This window comes from Tachypleus tridentatus, chromosome 13 (genome assembly GCF_004210375.1).
Source record: "Tachypleus tridentatus isolate NWPU-2018 chromosome 13, ASM421037v1, whole genome shotgun sequence".
NCBI lineage: Eukaryota > Metazoa > Arthropoda > Merostomata > Xiphosura > Limulidae > Tachypleus > Tachypleus tridentatus.
The window spans coordinates 70,157,213-70,178,373 of NC_134837.1; the positions used below are offsets into that span (position 1 = coordinate 70,157,213).

The following is a 21,161-nucleotide window of genomic DNA, read 5'->3' on the forward strand; positions in this document are numbered from 1 at the left end:
CTTTGGTGCTATGTAAAGTAATCTGATATGGCGATGGTGAAAAGAAGGCCTTGACTGGAATATTAATCATGTTACTATTTGATTTCAGTAAATGCACATCACTCGCTAAATGTATGTAACTCTGGGTATGATACCACGAAGAAATAAAAGCTACAACACATATTCGTTTGTTGTTGTTTTTTAATATTACGCGTTTAGTAGACAACTTGTTACATTCAATGCGAATAAAGTAAATAATGAAAGTTATAATTACTGCAATTACGAGCTCTTTTCGTAAAAGACCGTTTATTTCGAATGTGTTTGCTTACGGTTCGATGTACATTACGGCCGAACTTGGACAGCAATACATTATAAGGCAAGCGGAGCAATCTGGAGAGAAGTTCGACTGGCTAGCTGTTAAACGATTTGGTTTTTTAGGAACATTTTTATTTGCACCTGCTCTGTATGGATGGTATCATTTATTGGATAAAACTTTACCATCAACTGCTTCGAAGGTTGTTATAAAAAAAGTACTTCTTGATCAAGGGTTGTGTGCACCAATACAATTAGCAGTATTTTACGTAGGTGAGTAACATTAATATTAAAAATAAGCTCTATGATAAATGTACTTAGCATCCTTGTATTCAAAATCATTGGCGATATTGGTGCGCAAAAAACAAAGTAAATAATTAACCTTATATATAAAACAACGTATTAAAAAAGGGGGAAGGGAATCACCCATCCCTAACGCCATCATACATTTAAAAAATATCATTTCAATGATTATTTTATTTATTTTTTGTAGGTAATGCATAGCTTTTTATAAGTACCATATCATTGTTACCAATATTGTGTAATAGTAATACTAGTAGTAATCGTAGTAGTGTAAGTATCGCCTTATAAATCGATGTTGGTATTAATATTCATTGTTCGATCACATGAAAGCTTGCATGGATAAGTCACAGGCAAGTAAAATAAGTGATAGGTATTATATGTATTGACTTTTCAATTTATCTTATTAGGGATTTGCTACAATAAACACGTAATTACAAATTGTAGGTTATTTTAACATCTGGACATCAATGTGTATTGAAAGAATATTAACATGCTGGGAATAGTTTAGCTGCAAACGACTAGAATGATGATTGGTTTAAGTAATATAATTTAATCATAAAAACTGAATGACTTAAACGATTTTGGGTGTATATAATAAAGGGTGGAAAAATTAGTGGAGTCTTGATACAGATGTTAAAAGTTGTTATAGGTTTAGTTATTTTTACTGTGGGGGAGTTCTGAGGGGTGGAATTTAAGATTTGAAAGCCCACTTGTGGATATGTACTGAAAGAAAAGTATAATTTCATTTGAGTTATAAAATTAATGGAATGGTTTATCTGATCATTCCATTTGGTAAGTGCTGTTAGGTTAAAGAATTCCTTTGACATCTGTTTAGTGCAGTTACGTGAAGGACTATGTTTAACTTGATGTGTTGGATGATTGTGGAGGAATGATTTATTTTCCACTTTTGTCTAAATGTAGTAAAGATGTTGATTGTTAATTGGAATTAAGCACAAAGTAACACAATGGGCTATCTACGCTCTGCCCACCATGAGTATTGAAACCCAGTTTCTAGTGGTGTGAGTCTGCAGACATACCACTGTGCCACTGGGGGGCATTATAGTAAAAAAACTGCTGCTGAGAAATAGGTTATACATAGATGTGTACTTTAGAAGGATTTTGTGTTCCAGAGAGAATGTTTGTGAAACTTGCATGTTTATTATTTTATTGAAAGAATTCTTTGCCAGCAGTGCATAAACTTCATTTACAAAGTGCTGAACATTTAAAGTTATTTGTTGTGCCACTGTTATCACTCAGAATATTATGAGTAATTTCTGTGAGATAAGCTCACCTAAAGTTTGTTAGCTATTTTGTTTTTTGCTGTTGTTTCATTAATTAAATCTCATGCTCTTAATTGATAAAAACTTGAATTACCGTGTTCACTCGCTTTTAAGACGGGGATTTTTCCTCGAGATTTCGGGCTCAAATTGGGGGGGCCCGTCTTATAGGCGAGGTCTACAGACATAGAAAATAAATTTAGTTCACTCAGAACTGTGCAGATATTTCAGACAGTGAAAATAGGGAAGTGAGCTATCTTGTTATTATTAGATCTGTGATTGTGGAGAACACGGAGGAATGTGACCTCTACGATGATGGATTGTCCGAGGAGCAGTTTTATGAACTGTTTGGAGATAGCGACAACGAATAATTTGAAGGCTTTTGAATTTCATAACTTGCATACTGATTTGCTGTGTTCTATTAAAGTGCAGTTTGCGTAAACTCTTTTAATACTTTGAAGAAATGTGGTTTAAAAGTTAGCATAAACGTACTTTGATACTGAAATATGTTGTGATAAGTTTTGTGCGTTAGATTGTTCTTTGTTATGTGTTTTAAATATGAATATTTATCATACAGTAAATAAAATAGTTGATGAAATTCCATTAAACGCTTGAACACCGAGTTTGGATTTATTCATTTATTTTCACTTTTCTATCTCTTCTATTTTTCTCCTTCTAATCTGAAATCGAAATATCGTATACGAAACCCAAAATTAGGTTTCTATTAATTTCCATTTTTTTCACTTTTCTCTCGTTACCTGCTTTCCTTCCTTCGTCTTATAAACGAGTCTAAACAGAATATCGACAATCTCTCAGGTGAAGTTGGGACCCGTCTTATAAGCGAATCGTCTTATAAACGAATAAAAACGGTATGTCATCATTCTTCTCTAAGAAAATTTCCAGGATATTATGTAAAGTCTTCACCAGTAGGCAAGAGATACAGTAAGGCAGGATTGCACATGTTTTCAGAGAAACATCGGGTTATCTGCTGAGTCCAAGGTAGCATTGCCATATTTGGAACATCAGCTGAAGCTTCAACTGAGTTATTGATTTTAAGCTACAGTGGCTCACATGTGATTATTTAAAAACAAGGCATATGGAACTCAAGTTTGTGATAAAACTTTACATCATGTGTACATTTAATTTCAAGATAACAAGGTATCTGTTAGTCCATTTACACCATCCCATGTACTTAACAAAACTTTAAACTAAAATCTAAACACTCAAAGCCAGCTTTTATTATTCACATATTTACCAAGACATCTCTTAAAATTCCTTAAATTAACTACATTTAACACAATTGAAGACAACCGATACCAAAGGTCAACTTTCCTGATAGAAAAATAAAACTTTCTTATCTGAAGATGACTCCTACCTTGCCAAAAGTTATATTTATATTCCATAATCCTATCTTTCTCACCATTACTTATGAAAAAAGATGGCACATCAAAGCTATCTACATGAGTTTCTTAACATTCTTAAACAACTGAAATCTTACATCTGGTGTTTGAAGATAACTAACACTATCCTGGGCTTCTCACACTACAGTTGCAAGTATCTTCAAGTTTCTCATGTGGCTCTGAGAGGGGTTCTTTAGTCTCCTTGATTTCTCAGTATGGGCAGTGCTATCATATATATTCCATTTTTCCCATTTATGCAGGGTTTTCCCCTGTTGATCCTTTTCTTCTGATTCTATCTGTCACTGAGGCATCCATCACTCCTGGACTGGGACATTAATGTGGCCCTTCATGCTCTCCCTTTACTTCTGTTTGAACTGCTGTCTATGTGTTTCCTGTTTCACATCTCGTTGAAGGTGAATTTCCTAATCTTCCTGACCTGCAAACATCATAAGTTTGATATTTTTGTCCTTGATGTTGTCAGGACTTTGTACCTCTCCTCCTATCATGTCCTTTCTCCAGATTGTACTTTCTTTTTCCTAAGACCTCTATGGCTTTAGAAGGTCAGTCCTCCTTTTCACCTATCTGCTTATCCTCTATTTCTCATATCTGCTCTCATCCTGATCTGAATAAACTTCTCTGTCCTGTCCATATCCTCCATTATTTTATTACTTGTACAGCTTCCTTATTCCTGCCTTTTTACTCCTGGTAACCTTTTTTTTCCTATGACATTTCCCTGGTTATCCTGACCAAATGGGTTTGACATTTCAACCAATCTGATCTCTTTCATGTTTCCTCACATCAAATTCATTACCTTACCTTCTCTCTTGCCACTCATCTTCACTAGCCATTACAGAAATTCTAAGATATTAGCATGTGGATGACTCCACACATGTTCATCTCTGACTACCTACATCAAATCATTGTTTCTGATTCTTCAAGGTATTGCCTGCCACCTGTAGCTCTTCTACAGACTTTGGTGTGACTGTGACCCAAGATAAGTCTTTACTAATGCTTTTCTTTCTTTCAGGTGCAACTGCTTCAGCTTTGTATTCCACTTTGGGATGAGTTGTGCCTGACCAGGTATTCTATCTGTAATTAGAATGGGTTCCACTTGGATAAGTATAACCATTTACAGATATTTAGCTATCAAATATGCACTATAAACCATGTTGATTTTTATGCATTTTCCATGGCTATGTGTGCTCACCTTTGAGGTGGGGTGTTTCATAAGATCACTGAAGTTCAAATTCCTACTTTTAACTGTGTCATAATGTGCCTGTCTCTGACTGTACCATCCATGCATGCAATGGATAAAGCAGAAGAGGATTGGTGTCCATCCTGCCATGCCTAGACTGAATAAATCAGTTTGGTGCACTTCTAAAAATATGGTTTTGTGATGACCCATTACATTGTCTTGGGTATTGCTGTCTCTCCAGATTCCCCATTGCATATTTTTCCCCCTTCCAGTGGAGTACAGGAGTCCCTACCACTTCCTAGTTTCAAATCACTGGGGTGGTTGACCATTAAGGCAACCTGGTGGGTGGGTTTCACATAATGGCTATATCCATTCAGTTCAGAGTATGATGGTGGTGATCTTCCTAGAGATGAGATGCCTAAATGCAGTTCATCCCTCCAATTGGGTGCTCTCTTTTTACCATCTTGTGAATGTAAGTACATAGCAAGTGAGAATTTGGAGAATGAGTGAACCAATCACATAAGTCCTTATACAGGTTTCAGATTGACCATCTTTCCTTCTGAATGGGTTTTCCTTTGTTGTTACATATTTATTGGTGACCTGGGTCATTTCAGGCTTGTTTCACATTTGCAGGAGTCAAGTGGACTTCCCTTGGATTCCCAGATCTTTGGAATTAGGCTACCCTATGCTTTCCTGGAGCTTTCTGAGAGGTTTTCACTGGATTATAGAATTTGAGGTGAAGACAGAATGATCCTCATTCTGTACTTGTGAGGATGCTGATACTCAATGAGTGAGGTTTTGGATGTAGTTGACTTACAGGGAATATGTTTGCACTTCCCTCACACTGCTTCTTCCTCCATTTCAATGTGGGATTCTATCTAATCTTACAAGCGGAGGGAAAGTACCGTATCAAAAGCCATAATTTTCTTAAATGAAAATCTATTTTGTTGAAATAATCAAATCAAAGTTAGTTATAGCTATATAATCTGATTCAAATGACCAACTGCATCATAATACCAAAATTGCCAATTAACTTTAGTTACATTACTTAAGTATCAAACCAAATCATGTTGTCAAAGTAACCTATACAAACATACTTAATCACCAAATCAAATGTAGCTAATTAACACTAACCCATACAGTCCTAGTTAATCACCCAATCAAATCTAGCTAATTAACAATAATTCATACAAGTTTGTTTGTTTGTTTGTTTTTTTAATTTTGCACAAAGCTACTCGAGGGCTATCTGTGCTAGCCATCCCTAATTTAGCAGTGTAAGACTAGAGGGAAGGCAGCTAGTCATCACCACCCACTGCCAACTCTTGGGCTACTCTTTTACCAATGAATAGTGGGATTGGCTGTCACATTATAATGCCCCCACGGCTTAAAGAGCGAGCATGTTTGGCACAACGGGGATGCAAACCCGTGACCCTTAGATTACGAGTCTCACGCCTTAACACGCTTGGCCATGCCGGGCTAATTCATACAAACCTAGTTAATGATTCCATAAACATTAAATGCCATTTTGTTGAAATAACTCAGTCAAGTCTAGCTAATCTACTCCTAAACATCCAAACAAGTCATCTTCTCAGAATAACTTAATCAAATCTTTCAAAAAAAAAAAAAAGGCAATTGAACACTGAGAGACCAAATAGCTCAGCAAATAATTACATACTAGAAAAACCTATGTTTTTAAAATAAAACATAATTACTAGAAAAACCTATGTTTCTAAGAAAAGGATGCTACTTAAGTTTCATGTTTTCTAATAAAGTACAGCCCATTCTGAGCTAGGTCATTATACTTATGTATTCCACTTGCTCTATTAAATCTGTAACTGTATTTACACATATATGTTTAATATGTTTAATCTGAAATATTTTGCAAAAGGAGTAATATAAGATATAGTGTAGTTATGAACTTGTGAAATATACATCTTTCCAGTTGATTTGTGATAATTCATCTATCTTTGTATTCTTCACTAGTTGGTGAAAATATGTACATGTTGGAGTCTCAAATAATAACATACATCCCTAAATTCAAATATTTGCAAAATTACATTGAGATATTATCTCAAAATCATATACATTGTAGGTCTAGAGCATACTGCCAGAGGTTAAATTCTGCTTGTACTCACCAAAAATTGGTAATGGACTTACTTGATATTTCAAGTATGATAATGCTTTATTTTTGGAAGCCAGTGTATGAAGTTTATTATTTTTTAAATTTCTTGGATGTGTGCAATGAATATTGTATGGAGAGGCAGTACTGACTTTTTACAAGATGTGATACTCGACACACAGTGAAGTTACACTTCTTTAAGAAGAATCTCACTGCTGGGCACAAACAAAATAACTCCATTACAGTGGAGATTACTTCATGATTGAGGTCATACATGTAGGATTTTGATCAAAAAGATGGTGGTTAATAACCATGAAACAATCCCTTCAATGGCATAAGTTCTCTTCTTTGCAAACAAGACATTGATTTACATGGTATTGAGGTAGGTACTCTGTTCTTTCTTCTCTATATCAATTGTACTTCATTCTTGTGGAGACCTTTTGTTAACAGTCTCATGTAACATAAATGTTCCTCAGTCCCAGCAACAAATATATATTGCATATACAGCAGAATGTACTTTATATCCATATGATCCATGGTTTGTATAGTGTGGAGATGTAAGGCTGGGGAAGGGTGATTGTTTTCAAACAACCTTGTACAAGTTTATACAAGACATTTTGTTTAGTGGCTCTATGCTTTGAACTTGTGGTCAGATGGTTTCAAGTCTGAGGCAGGCCTGTGCCATACTGTTATGTCCTTGAGCAAGACATTTTATCCCACATGTTCCAGTCTACCAAGCTGTGCAATGGGTACTTGGCTCTTAGATAGAGATTAATTCGTGATGGACAGACATTCTGTCTAGTATAGAATGGATCACCATTCTTGTCCATTCTTGCTGTTGGAACTGGAATCCAAAGAACTGGCTCTGTGTGCCTTGTAAGGCATGGCAAGCATTGAACTTATAACTGGATTGATACTTTCATAATATTTTTTTATCAATGAACCTTCTAGATTCTGAAATCCCTATATTTTAACAGTTTGTAAGGATTAACAGAGATTCACTGGTAACTATTGATTTGAGGTAGTCAAATGCTTATTATTTTTCATAAGGCTGCCCCAAGCTTTAGATTAAGATGAACAGAAAGACTACTTTGAATTCTTTGAAATTAATTTGTAAATAATTAATTTATCATCTCAAAAGTTTTGTTTTATAAAGAAAGTAAATTAATAAACTTCCATTTTTTTGTTTGTTTGTTTTTTATGGTAGTAATGAGTATTTTAGAAGAAAAACAGGATATTTTCTTCGAACTAAAATGCAAGTGGCTTCACACCTATCAGGTAAGTACATTGCAAAATTTTAACATTCTTTGTAATTCCCAGTTGATTCTAATTGTCTTATATTACATAAGCATATTCATAAGTACTGTACCTGGATTTGATACTAACTTGTGATCAGAGCAAGTTATGTGGAAAGATGAGAAATAAAAACAATCTGGTGATGAGTAAATTGTTATTTCATCAGCAGGGTGACTTCACTATGAATGTTTTTTTTGGCCATAAGATGTATTTGATATATATATATACATGTTTAGGTTTAAAACTAATACAGATAAATTGCACATGTCAGTCACAGATTGTCAGTTTAGTTCCATAATGCCAAAAGTAATGTATTATTTTCATATTTTTGTTTTTAAAACTTGATTTAGACTTCTATATTTTGTTTTCTCTTCAGCCTGATATATTTCAGTAATATAAAATAATAATAACTAAAACAAATTGTTTAATTAGTATTGAAATAGAAGACAACATTGACTCATTTAATCGTTTCTCCATAGAAGGAACAATTAATTTAATATGTAAGATTATACCAAAACATTGAACAGTATGTTGTTTAAAACCTATTAAGAGTCATATATGTTAGTTTTACATGTATTGTCTTCATTCAAAACACTTGGAACAGTTTCAAAATAAAATGAAAGAAGTTTAAGATAAGGTATTCAAGAGCATTTTTCATTTAACAAAAAGCTTTTTTTTTAATTTCTAGTTGAGCTGTACATATTGGCTCCCAGTTCAGTACATCAATTTTTTCTTTGTACCAGCACACATGAGGGTTGCTTACGTTGGAGTGGCTTCTTTCATATGGATAAATGTTCTTTGTTATATTAAGAGAATGGTAAGTAAATTATAACAGTAAGGAGTTAACCTTCCCATCTTTAACTTATCCTTATCTGAATGAAAAAGTACATATTTCTTTCCAGCAGATTATTTTAAAATTTAGACCTTTCTACTGTTGTTTAGCCAAGGGAGTTTAGATGCAGCATGTTAGGCATAGCATGATGACTAATTCTTCCTGAAAGTTTAAAATGACTTCAATGGTATAAAATATGAATTAGGCTATGCACAGAAAATGAGGATTTAGAGAATTAGATATTCAGTGTGTCTGTTACTATTAGACAGTTAATTAGTTTTGTTTTGGGAATATTGAGTTTGTATTTTAATGAAGTACAAGAAATATTACAAGTACTACAGACACAAGGAGTTTTAGAAGTTAGTGACTGTTTAGCATTATTTGTGAACTTAGGCCTATCATTTCAGTGAATGTTAGCTATGACTTGAAGTCGTAGGCATATATGACATTTATTATCATTAAGTGGACTAGATGTTGCATTATTTCTATCAAGTGATGCAAATGAACCCACCAAAATAAAGAAACTGGTACAACACTGGTGTGGAAATGAAATTGTTTTTGTAAAAGTAAAATTAATGCAAACACAATCCTCAAAGCAAGATTTGCTGGAAATGTTTAAAAAATGCTAGATGATAAAAAAGACAGAAAATTAAAAGAATATCCAGAAGAAAGAATTTAAGAAAGGCATTACAAGAATGAAACATGATATTTACAGAATAATTGTGAACCCAAAACAGTTTGATGATAAAACAAAATAGAAAGTATGTATGGATTGACATTGAAAAGGTCAAATGAAATGTAGAGAAGGATTTATGAAAATGAAATAAATGAAGTACAGTATCATATCAATGTCAGCATAGAAAATTTGTAAACTGTATCATGAAATGCAGAGAACAAACTTGGTACACTTTTATGTACATCTTTTGACGAATTCTGATCTCAAACACTGTTAACAATGCAGTATAAAATGAAAGAACCTATCTGGCTTACATTTTTAGCTCTGTAATTGTACCACCAGCCCCTAGTGGTACAGCAGTATGTCTGTGGGCTTAAATGCTAGAAACTTGGTTTTGATACCAGTGTTTGGCAGAGCACAGACAGCCCATTGTGTAGCTTTGTGATTAGTTCCAAACAAACAAACTGTACCACCTATGACTGCAGGACCTTCCTTGAAAACATACTCTGTACCAATAGTCCAGTATCTCATCAAATTATGGAATTTAACAAACCAGTTTAATAATTTCATCAAATTGAAAAATTAAGAAAATGTAATGGAAAGGTACCATGGGAGGCATATCAGTCCTAATCTGATGTATTTGTTAAAGTGAATAGTGATAACCAAGTTATTCATCTAGTTGCTTATTTGAAATATCTAATCAACTAATTAAACTTCCAATAGAGAGCAATAACAACTACAAGGAACTGGTTGCTGTTTTAAATATCAAATAGATTTGGAGTGCCGCATCCAAAGCAAAGAGTAGGAGCATTATTGTTAGAAGGTCAAGATCTTACCCATATTTCCTACAGACTTGATCATTTATTGATTACAAATGCTCCATTTGAAATGATGGATTCCTTGGAATATAACCAACTTATAGATGCCATAATGGATGAGAATATGTGAACTACAGTAAAGCAAGGTAGGCGTACATCTTTAAAGGAAGTTATCCAATTTTAACCCATTAAAGTTCCTGATAAAGGTCTGAAAACACATCCAGTAAATATGAGTTCATCAGATTAAACTGTTTGGAAACATAAACTGACTCTGACAGAACTCAAAATATTAAGTAGACAATTACATACTGAGAATAGAAGATGTAAACAACAGAACAAAAGATGCTTCAGTTAAAACTTAATAGGATTTCCTGCCAGGATCCTCAGACAAAAGCCAACTGAAAATTAAAACAGCTTCTAAAGGATAACATGAAAAGAAACTGATGTAAGTGAGGAAAAGATGACCATTACACCTGAAAATGGGAGTACTCTGTCTGCCTCAATTTCAAAGAACTCATTCCACAAGTCAACTGTACATTGATGAAGAACCTCATACAGTTTTGATTGACACTGGTTTTACAGTTACTTTTGATTGACATAATCTAGTAATTAAATGTGAGAAACTGCCTTCATTGGTGAAGCAAGGGGAAAGAGGTTTGAGAATATCAAGTTGTTATAAAGTTTGAGCAAAAGGAAAAGTGGAAGTTACCATCAATGCAAGAAGTTTCACTACACAACATGATATCTGGATAATTGGCATTGAGAAAGAATGTATATATACATACATACATATACATACATCTTATATATATATATATATGTGGGAGAAATCTTTGCTCAGAAATGCAGATTTGAGTATATACTTGCTACAAACATTTTCATCTATTACCAACAAATACCTGTACATTATTCAACAGTTACAGCATCAAGGGATGAACTTCCATTGGAAAAAATGAAGGAATTTCATGATAATAAAGACAATAAACTTGAAGTGTAAAAGAGCAAAATCCAGAATGGTCATCTGTCATGATAATCTTTGCAAGCATGTTTGTTTGAGAATGGCCAACTGGTAACCAAAGGAGACTTCACCAGATAAATATTAATCTGCTGAAACATCCAAAATTCCTGTTGAGACTACTTCAGATTATTACCATGAATGGAGCCACAAGTGGATTCTTTCAGTCATCTGTTCTGTATATCATAAGCCATTGAAAACCACAAAAAGATCTGGTGACTGGACAATTTAGAGACAGTAATTAAGTAAAGATATAATATTTTGTTTTGTTAATAAACATTTTGATTGCACTTTGGTTTACACATGTTATTAATAATAATTATATTTATAAACTATCAAGTTATGTTAACTTTCAACAGTAATTTATCATTAATCATGTGAGTTTAAATTTCATATTCCACTGTTCTTTATGTAATAAGATTGTACTAGGGACTTCACGATCCAGCAGAGGGATAATGTTGTAAACTATTTTTATAAATTATATTTGTATTGTCGTTTTGTTAGTTGGGTTTTAAAGTTGTATGATAAGCAGTAGTAATGACTAGAACCTTTTTGAAGATTTAGGAAATGACTTAAGTACTGTAAAATATGACTTAGGCTTAAGTAGATGAAGAATGATTTTGTGAGTCTGTTTGTAGAAGATTGATTATTGAGTTAGTGAATTTGTTACTTCATTCATTTTGTAAATATTGTACTTTGGTTTTGTTATAAAGTAATACAGAGTTAATAAACTTACAACTTTTTTTACTTTAGCATTGTTTGTGAAGTTAAGTTGACTTCTCAGTGAATGTTATATATCATTGTTAATAAGGACCTTTCCTGATTAATGTGGTTCAAGTTATTAATTTAATTTATGCTTGATATTGTAAATGCACAGTTATGTGGATCTCATATTTCAAAACATTTCTAGATCAATATCTATTTAATGAAATGAAGCATTTTGAATAGAGATGGTTAAAACTAACTACAAATTTTTAGTAGCTCAAATGATCAGTTAACCAGTCTGATAAAAAAAAAGATCACATTGATTCTGAGCTGGTTAAGAAAAATTAGGAAATTTATAAAATGATAAGGGTCCTGGACCAGATAATATTTCCTCAAGGGTTTTGAAGGAGAATAAGGATTTGATATGTGGGGTACTTGCTACTATTTTTTGTCAGTCCTTAAATCTCAGAAGATTGGAAGTTAGCTAATGTAACTCCTCTTTTCAAGAGGGGGGATAAAATAGTCCCAGTAATTATAGACCCATTAATCTTATATCAGTTGTGGGGAAAGTTTTGGAAAGTCTATTAAAGGATGCTTTACAAAGTAATTTAGAGTTTTATTGGATAGCCAACATGGTTTCACTAAAGGAAAACCTTTTCAAAGCTTTTTCAAAGAATGTCAAAAGTTACTGCTTGTGTAGATTTTGTTTATCTGGATTTTCAGAAACCATTTGATGAGATGCCACATAAAAGGCTTGTAAACAAACTTACCTTAACAGATGTGGGAGATACGTTAGCTAATTGGTTAGAAAGTATCTAGATTGAAGAAAGTAGAGAATTCTTAAAAATGATGGCTCAGTTAAACTATGTAAATGAGATACTTAAGGCTCATTCTTGTTTTTATTTACATCAATAATACAGATGATATTATTGATATATCATCTGTATGATATCAAGGCCTTGGATGTTGCTGATTGTGAGGAAGATGGTGCTGCTTCATTTAAGGATGTAGATCAATTAGTGAGTTGGATGGATAAAATGCAAATGGGTTTTAATTATAATAAATGTAAGATAATGCATGTGGGTTATCATAATTTGAATGGGAATAACCTTGACAGTGTTATGTAAAAAAGGTATGTTAGAGTATTGGTAGATCAGTCTCTTAAGCCACTTATCTACAGAAATATGGAATAAAAAATCAGAAGAGGTGTAACTTCATTGTATAGGTCATTGGTTAGCCCATATTTGGAATATTGTGTTCAGTCTAGAGCTTCGTACCTTAGGAAGGATATTAAATTGATGTAAATAGTTGAACGGAGGGCAACTAAGATGATACCTGGGATGGAGGGGGGTTGTCATATGAGGAGAGTTTAAGATTTGTTAAATTTTATCTTGAAGAAAAAAAGAGGTGTTAGAGGAGATTTAGGTGTTTACTATTGTACAGGGGATTGATAGTGTTGATGCACCATCTTTTATCATTCTTAATGGGGAGAAAGGTAAGACTAGGGTACACAAGTGTAAATTCTGACAAGGTAAGAGTCATCTTCAGCTAATTATTCTAGCAGGATGGTTGGTTTTTGGAATGAGTTGCCTTTGGGTGTGGAGTGAAGGCAGTAAATTTAAGCAACTTTAAGGGATAGGCTTGATAAAGATTTGAATGATAAAGGCTTGCTTTGAGGTTGTTTATTTTAGTTTATTGGATGGGACAACCTAGATGGACCAATAGGTCTTTTGTTGACCCAATATATTATGTCATCAAATTTTAGAATGTAAATTCTAAAACGATTTTTTATTCATGTTGATGTGTATCTTTAAAAATTTACAAAATAAATGACTACAATTTACAGTTCTCCAAAATGTCAAACATATTAGTTTGAAATGAGCAAATCAATAAAAATGTCAACCTGTTGTTTTATAACTGAAGTTTCACATAAAATTTACATGTGAATATTCACAGTTTTCAAAACCTCGAAAAACAATTTATTGTTAACACTTTGTTTATTTTTGTTTCAAATAAATGTTGTTTTTTTTTCTTTGTAGAAACTTGAAGAAAAGATGAAAAAAGTCTGAAAAACAAAATAATGTTTGTGGTATCCTCAAATTTTCGGTATTAGAGTCTACATTTTCTTGAATATATTTGAAATATGATCAAGTAAGGTTATTATGAATGTTTGATATTGAGTTTGAAAACAATATAGTGTCTGAGCTAGTGCCATCACTCAGCAAGTACCAAAATTCTATTAATGAACTTTTTATGATTGCTGGTATGAAAGAGATATTCCATATCATTATATAGTTTCAAATCTTTACTATATCACTTGCTAATATTTTTGAGCTAATTTTTTTAATGGCTTACAAATATTATTAGATTTTTTATTAGCAGGAAGGGCTATTTTTTTACCAAGAGAAATTCTGTAAAGGTCCATTTGTTTCCTAAAACTTCATTCAAGCATCATTAAATTCTGTACAAATTGATTTTATTCTCCAAGAATGACTAAATATCTCTATGTGGTACAAATAATATAAATAATTTAATATATACATATTACAGTTTTTGTTATTGCCCGAAAAACATTCGTCCAATAATTTGTTAAAAACTCAAAAATTATTATTGTTCTTTTATTTACACGTAATAAGTTTATCTATGTTAGGTATATTTTTTGCATGTTAAGTTTTCATTAACATCAACTAATTTCTTTTAAAAACCTTATTTTAATACAATAACTTGTATATATTTATATTTTTGATAGAATATTGTTAATTTTGGTTTCGTTTTTGTTTTCAGATTGATAATAGATTTTAGAAATATTATTAATGCAAATGTATTTTATGTATAAAGATAAAACAATTCAGATGAGGTAAAAAGAACAAGTCATACATAAATCATCAGATTTGATCTCTGTTTCAAAGTCTCACATGAATTAGAATTAGAACTTAATCAATTAAGAGCACTTTTATAAGTGCTCCAGCTCATAATGTCCTACATTTACAACTACCATTCCTTGTGTGCAGCTAGTTGGAGAATAGTACCTTCTCTGAAAATGGGAAGTGTGAAAAGAGATTGAAAATATAAAGTAAGTCACTATAAACAAATCACTGTAGCAAAACTTATTACTTTAAGATAGCATTCTACTGTCTGTAATAGTCATATGTGTAAATGAACAGCATAATGAAACCTAGTCAACAATTACCAGTATCAGAAGAAAGAAAAATGGGAATTTCCTCTTCAGTTCAATAAAACTAATAACACGTCATTACGTGGAAGTTACATATAATACCTTCGTTACTGTATGGATTGTACTTATTCAGATGTATCTCTTGCTAGGACTCATTTTGTCTTTTCCAAATTATAATTTGTATTCTAGTTTTACTTGTCTGACCTTTGTATTATTTGATATATATCAAAAAAATTATCCAGGATAAAAGGATGATGTCATTAGATTCCCTTTCTTCCAACATAACTGCCTTATTATTTCTGCATCTATAAAGAGACTGCACATATATTACACATACTTGTGAACTACAGTTCCATAAAAAAAATAACAAAAATACAAAGTAAGTAAATCCAAAAAGTCAAAGACTGATTGATTGTTTTATATTATGCAGCAATTGTTTTGCTTTATTAAAATTGTTCTTACCTACATACCATCCATAAGTATATATACGTCATATGTATGCATTGTTTCATATTTTGTTTCAACATATTGTTGCCTTCCTATACTTAGTTTTAACAAATTGAAATTGTTGCTGTGTATTTTGGGAAAAACAAATAATTTTTCTTCATAAACTTTCTTTTATTAACACAAAAATATTGATGTTTACACTCAAACTTAGCTTTAGTAAATTTTATTCATATAGTCATACTAAATAAGTTTATTCTAAAAGACAGTTAACAACACATTTGGACACCAAAGTTTTCTTTATTATTTTTTTACAAGTGATATATATTGTTATCTGAAGTGTGATTATATATATAAGAATTAAAGTACATGTTGAGATGTATCTATTTATTCTGTATTTCTCTGATAACTAATACTACATGATAAGATACCCAGTAAGATAATGTTCATCTTAGTTACTTCATACTAATTAATAGTTTTAGAGCTTTCACATTTCAGTCCCATATTTAACCTTTTAGCACATACTAATACATTCATAGTAGTCTAAAGCCAAGTCATACCAATATGCACATCTTTATACACTTTTATATTCCAACAAAAGTATATTTATTTTACCAACAGTAGTATATAATGAAAGTGTACAGCTTTAAGGTTTTCTTAATAAATATACATTATAAATATACATAAACAAATAACATTAAAAAAAATGTCATATTTATTGTATATAGTAGGCTCCTTGTTACTAACCAGAGGTTTTATGTATGCATTGTAGTCTCCACATTTAGAAACAAGGACTGTACACATATATTGTGCCACTCTTCTGCTGACAAGAGAATTCATGTCACTAACGAGGAATTAAATATGTGTACTGTAGACTCTGTGTTATATAGATGGAGGTTATATATGTGCATTATATACTTGCTGTTTCTAACACATTTAAAATGAGAATAGAATTCTCATGTCACAATTTTATTCATACTAGCCACTGAAAGTAAAAAAGTAAGTACAAGATTGCTGTTTTTCAAATGTAATTAATACATGTGTATATGGTTCTTTGACACACATATCATATCATATATCCTATATTTGTACAACCTTATAAATTCAACATATAGTCTTCAACAAAATTTTATACTGTTTTTAGATTTTTGTATTACAAGGAAATGATTTATTCTTTATAAAGAAAATAATTAGTAAATTATCAGCAAGAAGATAAGCAAATTGGGGCATTGGATATGTATAGGAAAGGCTACACTGGTTAGTTTGTATAGAATGTGTTCTACAGTTATAATAAGCACTATATAGTTATATTACTTGAACACTATAGTGATAATAATAATACAAAAACACTACAAAATAATACTTTATAATAATTGAAACTGTTGTTAGATGTGTTTGTTGGGAAACTAACTAGTTTACTGTTTTCATTAAATAATTTCAACTATTTTCTATAGTCTTTTCGTATTGGTGAAATATATATGGTTGTTAACCTAATTCTTCTGAGTTGTGTAAATTGTGCTTTAGAGAGGTCTACATTTTAGTAGGTATTTTAAAACATTTTAAAAATGTGTTTTTTAATCAGTATTACTTTATTGTATTGATCTTTTAGGTATATAATACTTAATTTTGATAGTAGGATAAATATAAATGTAGGTATCAAAAGTATCAAAATGTTTGATACTTTGTTTTGTTTTCAATTGAACCAAAGAATCTGTTATGTATATGTAAAGTAGAAGGTTGTCTTTTCTGTCACACTAACTAATGATAATGTTGTATCAGTTTTTTTAGCATGTATATTTGTAGTGTCAATTATTTTTTATACATGTATGGTAAAATTTTTGTTACATATAATAAAATTATTATGGTATTATTAATGGTGTCTTTGAAAGTGCATTATTTTTTAAACAAATTTGATGTTTTTTAGCCACTTTTAGGCTATTATTTCATTTAATAATTAATGATAATGGCAATGATTGTTATGATACAATAAATGTACACTGTTAAAGGTTTGGTTTGAATTTCACACAAAGTTACACAAGGGCTATCTGCACTAGCTATCCTTAATTTAGCAATATAAGACTAGAGGGAAGACAGCTAGTCATCACCACCCACTGCCAACTCTTGGGCTACTCTTCTACCAATGAATAGTGGGATTGACCATCACATTCTAATGCCCCCATGGCTAAAAGGACAAGCATGTTTGGTGTGACAGGGAATCAAACCTGCGACCATCAGATTACAAGTTGAGTGCCTTAACTACCTGGCCATGCTGGGCCACATTATTAATAATGTGGATGTTTTGTGTGACATTAAACTTGTCAGGTTTTTATGTATGGGCTGAATTGTTTATATTGAGTTTCTGTGACTTGACAATGGTAAATTTGAATAATAAACAAACAGCACATAGTCCACTTGTTGTAAAATAATATATTAAAACTAGTCATATGTCAATAAATGTTTGATACATTGTTGTATCTAGAGCGATAAATAATTATCTCTCTTTCTTCAAAATTTACGCAGACTGGTTCAATACGTTTAGAGCAATACTGATAAGAAAATTTATTTCTTCTATACTCTGTTATTACAATACAGTCTGTGATAATTTCATTTTAGAAATTGCTACTATATGCTCTTTATGGCTAAACTCACAATCACACTATCTGTCTAAGTAATTCAAACTATGTTTTGGAGGCATATTTATAACCCAACAGAGGCATAGAACATTCCACAGACTACAACATACATGTGCAGCAAAAATTGGCATAGACTTGCTCAAAAATGATGGGTAAAGTTGTGAAAGCAATTGTTTTAATGACTTTTTGGTTAAGTTTTCAATCTTCTAGCTACTGATATGTCCATAATATGTCTAGAGTGTAAACTTTTGTCCATACAGTTAGGAATGGAAGTGACTCTGGGTTCTGTTACGTATTATAATTTATCTTGGACGATTATCCAATTTATTATGTTACGTACGTTAGGTATTATGATGTAAAATAGCCAGAAATTTTAATTCAGGAATTAATTGATTTTCAATATGTATCAAATTTATGATATTTACAAACAAGATTGATGCACACAGTTTCCTTCTTAACACAACTATATTTTAATATACAAATAACACTACAATTTATGATGATACCTGTCATGGCCTGGTGGATAGGGTGCTCAACATGTAATCTCAGAGTCACAGGTTCAAACCCCCATAACACCAAACATGCTTGCTGTTTCAGCCATGAAGGTGTTATAATGTGATGGTCAATTCCACTGTTTGTTGGTAAAAAGAGTAGTCCAAGAGTTGGTGGTGGATGGTGATGACTAGCTGCATTCCCTCTAGGCTTACACTGCTAAATTAGGAATGGCTAGCACAGATAGCCCTTGTGTAGCTTTGAGGGAAATTCAAACAAAACAAACCAAATTTACACTGCTAATTCAGGAACGGGTAATGCAGATAGCCCTCGTGTAGCCTCCCTTCAAATTCAAATCAATTTATGACAACAACTATTACAAATAGTTATTACAAATATTGACTTATATTTAACAAACTATACTTAGTTTTCTGTCTGGTCTGAAACTGAATATTTTATCAACAGTCCAAGTCTACACTGAGCAAATTAATTCTGAGTTGATATTGTCACATCTCGCTTAAGCTAGCTAGCTGTCTTTTCTTATCTTGCTTCACACTGTTTATAAGCTGATATTTTTACCTATGAAGATATTTAATATCCTTGTAGAACTACTAATATCTTAAGTTAACTCACTAAAATTATACAGTTTGTAATGTTTAAAATCTATAAACGTTCCTGGTCAAATTATGTAGTTTTCCCATTAATGTGTTAATCACAATTATAGCTTTTGAGGCTTATAACATACTAACTGTAGCTAGTCAACAATATTTTATTACTATCACTGCCTTTTTCAATGGGTAGATTTTATACTCATTAGGCGAAATTCTTGAAAATTCAGCTGGCCCGGCAATACGCTAGTGTTATTGTAAAACATATATTGTTGATTCTTACATTCGAGAATCTTCTAAAAACTTAGAGAACAAGTGGGACTTGTGCAATACACATTTAACAATACATATTACATGCATTAAACTGAAACAAATGTAGATATCAAAATAAAAGTATAACAGTAAATTCATAACAGTTCAAAAAACTCTTAATTCTCTCTTATCGAGCTATATAATGCCTTTCTTTGGTGCTCATTGCTTTGGTATAGCAAGTATCCACATGCTTTTTTCTATGTTGTACTTTTAATGAAAATGCTCTCACTAGAAAATTACTGGCATATGCATCCAAAATGAATGGATCTCTCAGAGTTGGGTGTGTTACTTTGGGAGTATTATCAATTTTTCTTCTGGTATACAATCAGGAGTCCAAAAAGATTTGTTTGGCTTTTCAAGCAATTTATGTAAAGGACAAGTTGTTTCAGAGAAGACTTTTACAAAATGACAATAATAGGAACATAGTCCAGGAAATTATTTTATATCATGCAGTTAGTTTCTTTGGTGTTGGCCAAGCACTTTCACAGTCAAAATGGATCTATAAACACTCCCTCTCTGACTGTGTGCCCCAGAACACATGTTTGTTGATGAAATAATTCACTCTTCTTAAGAATCACATTAAGTTTCTCATTATTCCATTGTTCCAGAACCTTACATCGTTCTTTATAAGCATTTTCAAAGTTTTTTCATGTTTGATTATGTGATCTAAGTAGACAAATATGATGTTCCATGGTAGTTCAGACAGAACACACACAATTAATTATTAGAATGTAGCAGGAGCATTACCTAAACTAAAGTATAAGACAACAAATTACCATAACTGATTTTCTGTAGAAAATTCTGTATTTTTTCTACTTGCTTTTTTGACTTCCACTAGTTAATATAAATATTCCTAAGATTCAGTTTTGAAAACATTTTGATTCAGATAGAATGTCCAAAAGGAATCATTCATTGTAAATGGTATCTTTCTTTGTATATTCCCTTATCTCCTAATAATCCATGTAGAACCTTGCAGGCCCATCCTTATTCTTCACATATACAACTGATAATGTCCAAGGACTAGTATTCAGTTTTATCAGTCCCTGTTCCTTCTGATCTTATTTTAATAATTTCTTTATCTCATGTAATGGTTTGCTCTCATTCTTTGATCTCGTGATCATAATCTTCAACATCTGAATTTTTCTTTCAGATGTATCCCAAGTTATATTTCATTTTCATCAAAACAATCTCACTTTATTAACATTTGTTATCTTTGGTAACATTGGTCTTTCTGGGTAGTTATATAACATGCCTTTATTCTTGCTATCATCAATTTCTCAAAGAATATATGGTTCCTCAATGATACAGTCACTACACGAAGAATTATTGCTAATAACTTCTAATATACATATTTCATTTCTTTATAATGCAATGGCCACCATCCTTGTTTCCACTGGAAGTTCAGTCACTGTTGTAGTAATTACCATGTAGTGCAAAGGTATTTCCTGGTCATAGAATGTGAAGCTATCTAAAGGTATTCTAACCTTACATTCATGTTTTCACATACATTCAGTTCCAAATGTGCACTCATTTTCAACGTTCATTGTCCACACATTTAGTTTGCATCAGT

At 31.9% G+C, this 21,161-nt stretch overlaps 1 protein-coding gene across 1 annotated transcript; it reads left to right on the forward strand.

Moving 5' to 3' along the window:
- The first annotated feature begins 77 nt into the window (after window positions 1–77).
- LOC143237450 (mpv17-like protein) lies at window positions 78–17,420 on the forward strand. The gene is made up of 4 exons (XM_076476711.1): window positions 78–564; window positions 7,793–7,863; window positions 8,570–8,698; window positions 13,967–17,420. Exons 1-4 carry the CDS (start codon window positions 237–239, stop codon window positions 13,994–13,996), a joined length of 558 nt encoding a protein of 185 aa, XP_076332826.1. The 5' UTR covers window positions 78–236; the 3' UTR covers window positions 13,997–17,420.
- The last annotated feature ends 3,741 nt before the right edge of the window (window positions 17,421–21,161 follow it).

What these genes read in the sequence shown, in the direction of transcription:
- LOC143237450 (XM_076476711.1), top strand. Translation starts at nt 237, where the DNA reads ATGAAAGTTATAATTACTGCAATTACGAGCTCTTTTCGTAAAAGACCG. An exon ending in ATTAGCAGTATTTTACGTAG is followed by an intron (nt 565 to 7,792) that starts GTGAGTAACATT and finishes TTTTTATGGTAG; the next exon opens with TAATGAGTATTTTAGAAGAA. An exon ending in AGTGGCTTCACACCTATCAG is followed by an intron (nt 7,864 to 8,569) that starts GTAAGTACATTG and finishes TTTAATTTCTAG; the next exon opens with TTGAGCTGTACATATTGGCT.